This window comes from Balaenoptera musculus, chromosome 15 (genome assembly GCF_009873245.2).
Source record: "Balaenoptera musculus isolate JJ_BM4_2016_0621 chromosome 15, mBalMus1.pri.v3, whole genome shotgun sequence".
Classification (NCBI taxonomy): Eukaryota; Metazoa; Chordata; class Mammalia; order Artiodactyla; family Balaenopteridae; genus Balaenoptera; species Balaenoptera musculus.
The window spans coordinates 147,501-159,895 of NC_045799.1; the positions used below are offsets into that span (position 1 = coordinate 147,501).

Below are 12,395 nucleotides of genomic sequence, written 5' to 3' on the forward strand. Positions count from 1 at the left end.
TACAGCCATTTGAAAGACAGTTTGGCAGTTTCTTACAAAACAGACTCTTACCATAAGATCCAGCAATCACCCACCCTTTGATATTTACCCAAAGGAGTTGAAAACATATCCACATAAAAACCTGCACACGGATGTTTATAGCAGCTTTATTCATAGTTGCTGAAACTTGGAAGCAACCAAGATGTCCTCCAGTAGGTGGATGAATAAATAAACTGTGGCTCACCCAGAAAATGGAATATTATTCAGCAGTAAAAAGGAATGAGCTATCAAGCCATGAAAAGACATGGAGGACCCTTACATGCATATTGCTAAGTGAAAGAAGCCAATCTGAAAAGGCTACAGACTGTATGATTCCACATTCTGGAAAAGCAAAACTATGAACACAGTAAAAAGATCAGTGTTTGCCAGGGGTTGGGAGGTGGGAAAGGAGGAGAAGGCAGAGCATGGGATTTTTAGGGCAATGAAACTATTCGGTGTGATGCTGTAATGGTGGATACGTGCCATTGTATATTTGTCCAAACCCATAGAAAGTACAACACCAAGAGGGAACCCTGAGGTAAACTATGGATTTGGGGTGATTATGATGTATCAATGTAGGTTCATCAGTTGTGAAAATGTACTATTCTGGTGGGGATGTTGATAATGGGGGAGATTATGCCTGGGGAGGGGAGGGCAGGGCAGGGACTATATGGGAAACCGCTGTACCTTCTCCTCAATTTTGCTGTGAACCTAAAACTGCTTTAAGAACATTGTCTGTAAAAAAAGAGCAGGGACTGGAGCTGGGTGTTTCTGGCCGCTGAGGCAGTCCCCCCCAGCCCCACGGCTCAGAACACATCGCTCTGCCTCTGAGCCCGGCGTGCTCACAGCAGCTCGCGGGCACCACTCTCCGTGGGGACTGCTCGTGGGCAAGATGACCTCCCCTCTCTGCTCTAATCAAGACGTGCCTCTGAGGGTTTTGATGCCCCCGCACAGAGGAGAGGCCCCAAAAGAAACACTCACAACCGGAAGGAGGAACAAGCCCACCCCCATCCACATTTCTCACCCATAGCACACCATCCAGCCACGAAGGGGCACGTGAGTCTAGTACCCCGGGGTCAGCACTGGGGGAAGTGCGGCTGCTCCTCCCAGCCCCTTGTCTGAGCACACACACGACACACACCAGCACGTACAAATGTACAAGGGCATGCTCACACACATGCACACACACGGACACAGCCACAAGGGCGTGTGCACATGCACACATACATGTGCGCGCATGCACACGTGTGTGTACATACATACACGAGCACATGTGCGTGTACCCACATGCACACATGTGTATGTGTTCACGCTCACGCATTCACGCCCACGCTCACATACATGTACAAACACATACATGCTCGTGTGTATTGTGTCCATGCACACAGATGTATGTACAAAGTGCAGTACACACACGTATATGCACACACCCAGACACGCACACACTCACATACGTGTACACATTCACACAGGTGCACACTCCCATGTGTGTACACACAACCATTTACATGCTCACGTGCATGCGTACACATACATGTATGCACGTGTGTACACACATGCACACGTGCGTGTGTCCCCACGCCATCCCGATGCCATCCCCACACACTGTTCCCACCCTGTCCCCACACTCCCCCCCCATGCTCTTCCCACTCTGGCTCCCCATGCCATCCCCACGCTGTCCCCCATGCTGTCCCCCACGCTGTCCCCACGCTGTCCCCCACGCTGTCCCCACACTCTCTCCCACGCTCTTCCCACTTTGTTTCCCCGTGCTGTCCCCTCATACTGTCTCGGCCATCCTTCCACAATGTCCCCACACCATCCCCCATTATGTCCCCCCAGCAGCGTGGCTGCCATCCTTGACCCCACGAGCGTTCCCATTCTGAGCGCCAGCAAATGCTGGAATCGGCCCAAACACCAGCGGTGAACACGGAGCCCCGGAGCTGAGGAAGGGGCTTCGTGAGGCTGTCCCAGCGCCGGACCTGGACGCCGCCGACAAGAGCTGCCTTCCGGGATCACCGTGGGGGCCCGTGGGGTACTCACACGGCAGCTTGGCTGGGAGCCTGGCCCACGGCTCAGATGGAACGTCACCTCTCGGGAGTCAGGGTGACGCTCCATGTGGGACGGAGCTGCACCTCCTCCCACGCCAGGACTGGCCCCTGCCTCTCCCTCCCCCCAGTCAAGTGCCTCCCGAGGGGCTGAGCCACCAGGGCCTCAGGACTGACCCTGCCCGGTGGCAGGGGGACCGGGAATTGAAGAGGGGAATGGGAGATCCCCACCTGCCAAGCCTGCCAGAGCAGGCAGCTCTCGAGACCCACCAGTGGGAAACTGGGTCGGGGGGGGGGGGCTCAGCCTACCTGAGGATGACATACATGACGAGACAGTTCCCCAGCAGCCCCCCGATGCACACAGCCAGGTAGAGCCCCACGATGGTGACCTTGAGCCCGAGGGGCAGGAAGGCGCCGTGGCTGGCATTGAGCAGCAGGTGCGGGGGCAGCAGGCTGTGGTTGGGGCTCAGGAGGGACAGGTTGCCCTGCAGGTGGCCGCCGTAGAGGACCTCCCAGAACGGGGCAGGGAAGAGGGACTCCATGCCCCGCCCTGCGCGCAAAGCCCCGCGGTACCTGGGAAGGCACAGGGGCATGTGAGCGCGGCACCCAGCACCCACCCTGCCCCGGGCCACAGACACGGAGGCACTGCGTGCGCACACACATACACACACACACCGGGGCACATGGAGACACGCAAACGTGTATGCCAGGGACAGGGATACACGAACACAGGGGCACACGTGCACACACACAGGGACACGGTCTCAGCTGGCCTGCGGGCTCCCACATGGGATGCGCTTACGCAGCGGGATGTGTCCACCCACGGGGGCTCACAGACACACACACGCACGCACACACACACACACACACACACACAGATGCCCAAAGCTGCCCTCGTGCACACGCAGACACAAAAGGGACCAAGACACGCCCAGAAGCACCTGGAACACTGGACACAGGGCAACCGAGCCCAGGGCCTCCTGCTGCCCCTCCCCAGCCCTGCCTGAGGGCTGCGGCCACCGCAGGTCACCTCCACGCCAGCCCCCAGCGGCTCAGCCTTACCTCGGTGACCTCCCTGGGAGCTGGGACCCCGGAGACCCGAACCCTCGGCCTGCGGCAGAGCAGGGCTGGGAGCGCCAGCCCAACTCAGCTCTGGGTCTGGACGGGACTGCGGCTGCCGCTCAGTGGCAGCTGCTCCTTCTCCTTCTCAGACGCCAGACCAGACGCAGCAGCCTGGTGCACGGAGCTGGGGGAGGGGAGGAGGCTGCAGCTCCAGAGGGGGAGGGGCCGTGCAGGATGGAGGAGGGGGCCCCAGGCTGGGTGGGGACAGATGCAAAGGGACCAGGGTGCACCCTTAGAGATGAACAACAGAGAGAGGCTTGGACCCACAGAGCCCAGACAGAGGCAGGCTCGAACACATGGACACAGGGACAGAGGTGCACGTGAGAGCTCAGACGCGTGGACGGACACACACACACACACACACACACACACACACACACGGACACACAGGGACTCAGGGACAGACACAGGGAGGCACAGCGACAAACACACAAGAACAGACACAAAGGACATGCAGAAACACACAAAGCCATGGAACGGAGACTCGGAGAGACACACACAAGACAGAGACAGACGTGAAGCTGCATCTCACACAGAAGCAGGGCCTTGGACGGACTCAGACCTGCCCCAGTCGGAGTTCCATGCCCAGAACAGCGCCCCTCAGCTGGGATCCCAGGGCAGCTGAGCCACAGGGGGCCGCCGGTTGGGTGGCTGGGGCCCTGCCCAGCCAGCCCTGATCAGATCAGAGCCTCATAAACAAGCAGGATGTCTGGACTGTCCAGTGTGTCCCGTGTGCCTCCTGGGTGCCAAGCCCGTCACAAGCACGAGCTTGTCCATCCCCACTACCCCTAACTGTGGGCCTCAGCACCACCTTTGTGCCAACAAGAGCAGTAAGCCTCAGCACCTCAGCAGTGTGAAGCCACCTGTCAAAGTGGCAGAGACAGCGTTCAAAGCCAGGTCTGTCTGCCACCTGAAGACCCACCAAGGGCACCTCTGCCACAGCTGGGTCCCTGGACAACATCTGAACATCATTCCCTCACAGCCTGGGCCCCCAGCACCCACACAGCAGAACATGGAGCTGCCTCCTTCCCATCCCTGAGGTCACATGCCTTGTGGGTGACCCCTGAGCTGAATTGCCAGCCCCACCCAGTCAAGGGGTCGTTCTTCCTGCCCGGGCTCTGCCCACACAGCCCAGACCCTGCTTGGAGCATCTGTCTCCAAGGATGGGGACCTGGTTGCTAGGCGACTGGCAGCAGCGTCGCTAGGATACCTGGCGAATCAGGAGAGGACAGAGCAGGCAAATACCCTAGGGCTCAGCATCCCAGGCTGTCCCCCAGGACTTATCTCTGCATCTTCACTGCAGTCGACCCAGGGACACGTGTGGAGACATGGGGCACATCCACAGAGGCACTCAGGACACAAAGACTCACAAAAACACACACAAAGATGCCCAAATAGGCACACAGGTGAACAAACAGACATGGGTACATGCTCAGAGGACGCACAGACACTCGAAGGGACCCACAGACGCATGGGCCACACCCACGCAAACCCACACTAGGGTGCACGTGAGGCACGAGGTAGACACGGGAGAAGAGGCAGATCAAAGCCTCAGACGCCCAGGGGACACACGTGCACCACATTCTCCAGGCAAAGCTCGAAGCCCCATCCCATTGACCTTGGGAGCCCCGCAGGGCAGGAACCCCAGGGGCTTGCCCTCCTGCAGCCTCCCCGACCTGGGCTTCCCGAGGCCTGAGCAGCCAACCTCAGCCCCTCCCACCCCCACTACCTGGGCCCACCTGCCCGCCAGTTTACGAAGCTGCATTTCCTAATGGCCTTCAGCCTGGGGAAAGGGCGGGGCTAGGAGGCTGCCTTGAGGCTGGGTGTGAGTTCCCGTCTGGACAGACCTCCCATGAAGGCACATCGGGCGGAGACAGCACCGAGGATGAGGTCGCCTGGGCCCACCTGCCCGCACGGGCAGTCTCAGCCCAAGGACAGGACGGTGGGGGGCCAGGCCAGGGTGCTGACGACACTCCCTGGGGATGGTAGCCCCCAGCCATGGACCCTGCAGGGTTCCCACAAAGGGGGCCTGGCCCAGGAAATGGCCCAGCCTCTCTCGACCCCTGTACGGCCAGGATAAGACACAGAACGTATGTGTCACACATGAGGCAGCAGGGAACACGTGTGAGCATCTGTATCAAAGCAAGACAACCTCAAACACACACATCATATGCAGGCCAAACAAAACATGCAAGGGTACCAGCGACAGCCCAAGACACGCAGCTTACGTGAATGACAGCACAGAACACGGGTCCGCAACGTATCAAGTGACAGCCTGACCAGGGCTACACTTGGAGGTCAACAGGCATTCCGGGCAGGACCCAGGTCCCAGAGTGCCGGTGACACCCACAAACTGGGGTGAACGCACCTCACTCTTGCACGCAGTGACTCAGGGCCCGTCAACGCCAGATGGCACACTGTCTGCTGCCCCTCGGTCCGCATATGCTTTGCCACCCCCCCACCCCCGGGAGTAGGGCACGGGAATCAAAGCACAGTCGCCAGCAGCCTCACCCAGAACAGCCACCCCCAGGGATTCAGTCACCAGGCCAGTTGTGCTGTTAAAAAGTAAAAGGAATGGGGCTTCCCTGGTGCCGCAGTGGTTAAGAATCCGCCTGCCAGTGCAGGGGACACGGGTTCAAGCCCCGGTCGGGAAGACCCCACATGCCGCGGAGCAACTAAGCCCACGCACCACAACTACTGAGCCTGTGCTCTAGAGCCCGCGAGCCACAACTGCTGAGCCCGCGTGCCTAGAGCCCGTGCTCCGCAACAAGAGAAGCCACCGCAATGAGAATCCCGCACACCGCAACGAAGAGTAGCCCCCGCTCGCCTCAACTAGAGAAGAGCCTGCGTGCAAAAAAAAGTAAACGGATTTTTATAATTCTGGGCTTCTTCATAAAATATTACTTTTTCCTTGTGATTTTAACTTCCTAATATTCACGTACAGTGACAGAGAATTGTAGATTTGCAATATAATGTTAAATTTTGCAGTCATTTCATAATACTTACTAATACTATTTTGAAGTTTTACTTTCAGGCCTTGGCGTTGATCAGCATGCTCTCAGATCTCAGCATTTCCATCAGCCCTTGAAAAACACGTGAATCCTGGACACAGAAACAGGCGGGAGACGTGGCCCGGGGCCTCCCAGTGGCTGGGCCCCAGACAGAGGGAGCACCTCCCCTCCCAGGGGAGCCGTAGGGGGGTGGAGAAGCAGGAAGAAGCTCCTCTCAGGAATGTGAACTGTGCCAACACCAGGCCCTCTGGGAATTAGGGAGGAGAGGGTGTCAAAGGTTTTCAATCCTACAGAAACACAGGGAAAGTTACAAGCCCCTTCTTGCAGGAGAGTGTGCCCATTCTCCCCCTCTCCCCAAGTGCAAGTCACTTCCTCCCCTCATCTCCCTGGCCAGGACCCTGGGAAGCTGAGAGGAGGGCCCAGACTCCTGTCTCAGAGAACTCACTCCTGTGGGAGCGCAGAGTGAGGGCCAGAGGTGGTACTGGCCTGGGCTGTGTGTATCCAGGAGGACTGCTTGAAGGAGGTAGGTCAGCCTGCCTAAGCCCTCACTGCTTCTTCTGGAGCCCAGAGACCTTTGCCTTCAAAAGCCCCTCAGTGATGCTGAATCCCAAGGCCCAGGCCTCCCCCTAAAGGCACAAGCCCGGCGGCAGGAAGGGGAAGCATCCAGGAAACAGCTCCTGCAAAGGCTTGGGGGCTGGAAGGATGGACAGTTCCATGCAGCTTTGGGAAGGAGGGGATGGCATGCCAGCTCCGGAGATACGGGGCCACAAAAGGGAGGGGATATGGGGATATATGCATGCATGTGGCTGATTCACTTTGTTGTACAACAGAAACTAACACAGCATTGCGAAGCAATTATACTCCCATAAAGATGTATTAAAAAAAAAAAAAAGCTTACCCTCTCACTGGGAGGCCAGAGCAAGCTTCCAAAATCAATGGGAACAGTCAACAGCCTGCTTCAGAAAGGCCAGAACCTCAGCTGAGACCCCACCCCCAAAGCCAGGACAGTCTCTCCCCTCAGGGACTCAGGTTGTGAACTCCCAAAGCGGCACCATCCATGGGCCTCAGTGACCACCTTGGTACATCCATGAATGAAGGGGAGAGGCATGTTTACACTGTGGGAACCACCAATACTTTAACAAATTATGGACTTAATGCACTAATTTTGGCCTAACATCAACTGTGGAATGAGTACATGGATTAATGAATCCAGAATAATCTGACGAGTGCACGAACAAATTAAAGAATTAATCAATTAAGTGAATCAGTTATAAAATATTATGAAATTAACAAATGCACAAACAAATTACAGAAATCTAGGACCCAGGACCCAGAAGTCAAAACCCGAGTCTGGGGACTTCCCTGGTGGTTCAGTGGTAAAGAATCCGCCTTCCAATGCAGGGGACGCGGTTTGCTCCCTGGTCGGGGAACTTAGATCCCACATGCCGCAGGGCAGCTAAGCCCGCGCACCACAACTACTGAGCTCACGCGCCTCAAGGAGAGAGAGAAAACGTGCACACCACCACTAGAGAGAAGCCCGCGTGCCGCAACGAAGAGCCCACGCGCCGCAACTAAGACCCAACACAGCCCAAAAAAAAAAAGAAAGAAAGGACTTCCCTGGTGGCGGAGTGGTTAAGAATCCACCTGCCAATGCAGGGGACACGGGTTCGAGCCCTGGTCCAGGAAGGTCCCACATGCCGCGGAGCAACTAAGTCCGTGTGCCACAACTACTGAGCCTGTACTGTAGAGCCCTCGAGCCGCAACTACTGAGCCCCCGTGCCACAACTACTGAAGCCCGTGCGCCTAGAGACCCGGCTCCGCAACAAGAGAAGCCACCGCAATGAGAAGCCCGCGCACCGCAGCGAAGAGTAGCCCCCAGCTCTCCACAACTAGAGAAAGCCTGTGCACAGCAACAAAGACCCAATGCAGCCAAAAATAAATAAATGAATAAATTTATTTGAAAACAAGGAAGAAAATAAATATTTTTTTTAAAAAAACCAATGGACTAAAAAAAAAAACCGACTCTGTTCCGACACCACCCCTGGGATCCCCAGACTTGCCCTGGAAGAGGTGAAGAGTCCTGAGTTCTGCTGTGGGAGGCCTCGTGGGCCATGAGGAGGGGGAAGGGGCTCACCCACGAAGGTCTCCTCAGATCTGCGCCCCCTGACCCCAAAACTAACCAGCAAAGACCTCTCCAGCCAGGAAGCTGGGCCCGCAGCCCGCAGAAGAGTGCGTTTGGGACTCTTCAGAAAGGAAAAAGAGCGCACCCAGGCTGTTAAAGCTGGCGGTCATCTCCCTCGTGGTCCTTGACAGCCGGGAGGTCCCGGGGCGGGGCATCTGGCCGAGGACCTCAGCGCACTCGGACCGCGGTTCTGACCACGCACCTCCCCGAGGGCTCGCTCCGCCCCCGTTGGCTGGGGGGAGGGGCGGGCCTCCTGGTTGCCGAGCAACCGCGTCAACAAGTCCCAGAGAGTCTGGGCTGCGTTGGAGGCCCAGACCCGAGAAGGCGGAAAGTATGGGGTGTGGAGATGGGAGGCAAGGGCCGGGCACTCGACCGCCGCCGCTAGGGACGGGGCGGGGGAGGGAGCGGACGCCAGCCTCTGTCCCAGTGTGGGCCAGGACCCGGCCCAGGATCTGGGGTCCGGGGTCTGGGGTGCTGTGGGCTGGGCCGGGCGAGGAAAGGAGCCCTGCAGGGCTGCACCGGGACTTCCGCGGTGTTTCCCTCTCCCACCTCGTGGGCCCTTCCCCCTCTACCACCTTTTCCCTGGGCTCCTCTCTCCCTTACTCCATCTAGACCCAGCGGGGGACAGGCTGGGGGGATGGCGTCTCCCCTGCAGCAAGCCAGCTGTCCATTCGATTCTGCGACTCCCCCGCACACAAGTGAGACCTCCCACAGACACACAAACGGACCCACACAACAACATCAAACGCACACACATCTCCCAGAAAAGCATGAGTCCTCTGCCCAAGATATAATGAAGGCCCACCCCCTCCATCTCCAGCCCCTAACACTAAGACAGAGGGATCTGAGGCCTACGCAGACATGGGGGACTGAACAGAGCGAGGGTCCTGGCATGGGAGGAAGTGTCCTCCTAGCCTCACCCAGAGCAGCCTCAAGCTGTCTCCACCCCTGGGTAGTGCCTGAGGTCAACTCAGGGCGGCAGAAACAGCCCGTGGGCAGGAAGGGAGTGGATCAGAAAGTTCTAGCGGAATGCAGGAGTGAGTAAGGAGGCCGAGCTGACCGGGACGTGTGCGAGGTGCGGCAAAGGTGCAGAGGTCAGAGGTGCGGGCCCTAAGGCGGGCTGCGCGGGGTCCAGAGGGGCCGGAGCTGGGAACCCACGGCGGGGCCAGGTCAGACCGAAGGAGCGGGCGCCAACGGGACATCGTCTTCCCTCGGCAGGGCCCGAGGATGCAGCCAGAGCCGGCGAAGGGGACCGCGCGCAGGGTCCCGCGGGAGCGAGCGGGCAAGGGCGCGCAGGGCGCAGGGGCCCGCGTGGGGTGTGCCAAGGCGGAGCCCCCGACGCCGGGCTGGGCCCTCACGCTGGAGGGGCTGGCGGCCATGCGGCCCGCGCAGCGCCACAGCCACCTGCTCTTCGGCGACCTGCTGGAGGACGTGGACGCGGCCGCCTCCGTCTTCCCGAGCGAGTCAGCGGAGCTGGGGTACCGCATGCCTGACCCGCGCGCGTGGACGCTGCCGCTCGAGCCGCCCGCGCAGCGCCAGGACCGGGTCCTCGGCGTCCTCAAGGCCGCCGAGGCCCACGGCCGAGTCCGCGCTCTCCGACTGCGCTACGCCCGCCTGCGGGTGAGGCAGGGGCGGGGCCGGGGCGAGGTCGGGACGGGGGGACCACCCGGCCCGGGGCTCTGCGGGTGCGGCGGGGCCGCCCGTCGCTAAGGCTCCGCAACACCCCCGCGCCCTGACCCCGGCACCCGCAGGCGGAGGAGGTCTCGCTCCTCATCCTGCGGCAGAAGTCCGCGCGCGCCGCCCTCCGGCTGGAGCTGTTCCTGCCGCCGCAGCTGAAGCCCACGCGGATCCCAGACCCCCTGGACCGTCAAGAGGTGCTTGCGAGCCCGGGAAGGGCCGGGAGGGGGGAGCCCGCCCTCCGCCCCGCACACCGGGCCCCAGCACCTCCTCCCCGGCAGCGGAGGCGCGTGGAAACCATTCTGGAGGAGAAAGTCGACGGCAGCATCTTCCCGCGCTGATGGCGACCCCACAGGGCACGACTGCGCCCCACCCTCCTACATACATAAAGTTCTCACTTTCCAAGCGCCCCCTGGTCTCTAGGCTTCCTTTCTCTAGGTCCCCTGGGAGGCAAGGGGGACGGATGGATGCTGCGTCTCCCACATCCGATGTCACAGACACTGGGGTACTCAGAGCGCAGCTCCTCCAACAAAGTGGAAAGCTGCAAGCTGGCTGGCATCAGACTCACGGGGGGCAGGGGCGCCCCTAATCCCCCAAATCCCACGCTGCCCCCATCAGGCAGTCTGGTGCCCTGCGAGTCCGTGGGAGCCCCCAGCCTGGGCGTGATGGGGAGAGCCTGCAGCAGCAGCAGTCACACCCCCAGAGGTAAGGGCAGCCGCCGGGAGAAAGTGGTACCCAAGTGGGCCGCCCCCAGACTGCAGGTCACTCCATCAGAGGGTCAGAGAGGAAGGTGACATTCTGGACAGGAGACTGGGGAAGGGGAGACCCCTTCAGGCAGAAATCACCCTCGGGTTTTCCTTTCCATCCTGATAGTCCTCCTCTGCCCCTGTGATCCCCCTTACTGGACCCCCCCCACACACACACACACACGTACATACACATGCACACACACAGAGGACAGGAAGGACACCGCCCTTGTTCCATTCTGACAAACCCACATCCTGCAAACCCCCTGGATTCTGAAGAACCTCCCAAGTTTCTGCACAGATCTCTCCTTCGAGAACTTACTCTCCTGCCCAACACAGGCTCTTTGCAGAGACTGAGATTTCTCTTAGCCGGCTCTCCCTTTTCCTCCCTCCCAGCAGTCCAGCGGGCTACAGAGGTGGGGGCCTCAGACAAGGCCCTCCCCTGCCAGGAGGCTCTGGCAGAGTTGCCAGCCTGCAGCAGAGAACTGGTCCTGGAGGGGTGGGCCCTCTACTGGCAGAGGTCAGAGCTGGGGTCCAGCAAGGAATCCTGCTCTGTGGCGGCCAACACCCTCCCTGACGCAGCTCAGAATGGGGACCTGAGCCCTCTGTGTCCTCAGCGAGCCCTTCCCCCTCACAGGACCCTTCGCCTGTTCTGGGTTGTTGCACCCTTGGCGTTGATCCAAGCCCAGAACTGTGTGTGGAGCTGGAGACTGGAAGCTCCATGAGGGAGGGGGGAGCTCTCTATGGGCGGGAGGGGGCGGGGGGCGGTTCAGGCAGGTAGGGGAAACAAGGAACAGGGGAAGAGAAGGTGGCTTGGGCGAGGGGCAGAGAGACAGGGAAGGGGAGCATCAGGCAGGCACTTGAGGACAGAGGACGAGAGAGGCACCCACCGCCCTAAGGAGGCCAGCAAGAGGGCGGCCTCACAGACAGCTCTGCACCAGGTGTGGGGCTGGCACATGGGCACCCTCTGATCCCCACACCAGGGAGGGGTCCTCGGTCTGCAGAGAAGGCCCGGGAAAGTGCCCGAGGACGTTTCTGCAGGGCCTGAAGGAGGTTTCTGCTATGGGAAAGCAAAGCATGTAGGCCACAGCCCAAGGTACTGGGGGCTGTGAGGGATCAGGTGGGTCTCTGGGGCTGGGAGCTCATGCTCTAGACAGAGGGTCCTGGGTTCAAATTCCCACCCCCAGCATTACCTGCTGCACAGCCTTGAATGAGCCCCTGCCCAGCCCACTTGGTTCCTCCTGTGGAACATGGGATAGACTCCCCAGAGGAAGGGCAGAAGACCCAGGAGGGCTGAGGCAAGGGGTATGGAGAGGCCTAAGTGGCCGGGGGACATGCGGGGGTGGCGAGAGGAAGGACAGTGTATGGAGGGCTGGGAGGGGGAGGGGCGGGCCAGAGAAGCGTATAGAGTGTGGCCTGAGTGGAAGAGAAGTGCGCTGACCCACACCCGCATCCAGCTGCCCCACACGTCTCAGGAGGTGGGTGAAGATGCCACGTCAAGCACCATGGCATAGGCAGGGCTGTGTGACCTTGACTAAGCTCTGGCCCGCCTTTGAAGGACCTACCTCCCAGGACTGTTATCTAGGCTAAATAA

The 12,395-nt window shown here is 59.7% G+C and overlaps 2 protein-coding genes across 4 annotated transcripts in view; one reads left to right on the forward strand and one right to left on the reverse strand.

Moving 5' to 3' along the window:
• OPRL1 (opioid related nociceptin receptor 1) overlaps positions 1-6,254 on the reverse strand; it is an 11,877-nt gene extending 5,623 nt beyond the window's left edge. Inside the window, exons 1-2 of one of the 3 annotated variants that reach the window (XM_036825787.1) lie at positions 3,126-3,162; positions 2,373-2,636 (exon numbers count right to left, since the gene is read on the reverse strand). In XM_036825787.1, the coding sequence (XP_036681682.1) occupies positions 2,373-2,605 (233 nt within the window). In that variant the 5' untranslated portion in view covers positions 2,606-2,636; positions 3,126-3,162. Of the gene's footprint in view, positions 1-2,344; positions 2,637-3,125; positions 3,163-6,191 lie in introns of those variants that run through there. The other 2 variants (XM_036825788.1, XM_036825789.1) reach the window with 2 other exon arrangements.
• A 2,410-nt stretch (positions 6,255-8,664) lies between these two features.
• On the forward strand, positions 8,665-10,422 carry LKAAEAR1 (LKAAEAR motif containing 1). The gene is made up of 4 exons (XM_036825797.1): positions 8,665-8,709; positions 9,335-9,998; positions 10,130-10,252; positions 10,337-10,422. Exons 2-4 carry the CDS (start codon positions 9,606-9,608, stop codon positions 10,394-10,396), a joined length of 576 nt encoding a protein of 191 aa, XP_036681692.1. The 5' UTR covers positions 8,665-8,709; positions 9,335-9,605; the 3' UTR covers positions 10,397-10,422.
• Positions 10,423-12,395: the final 1,973 nt, after the last annotated feature.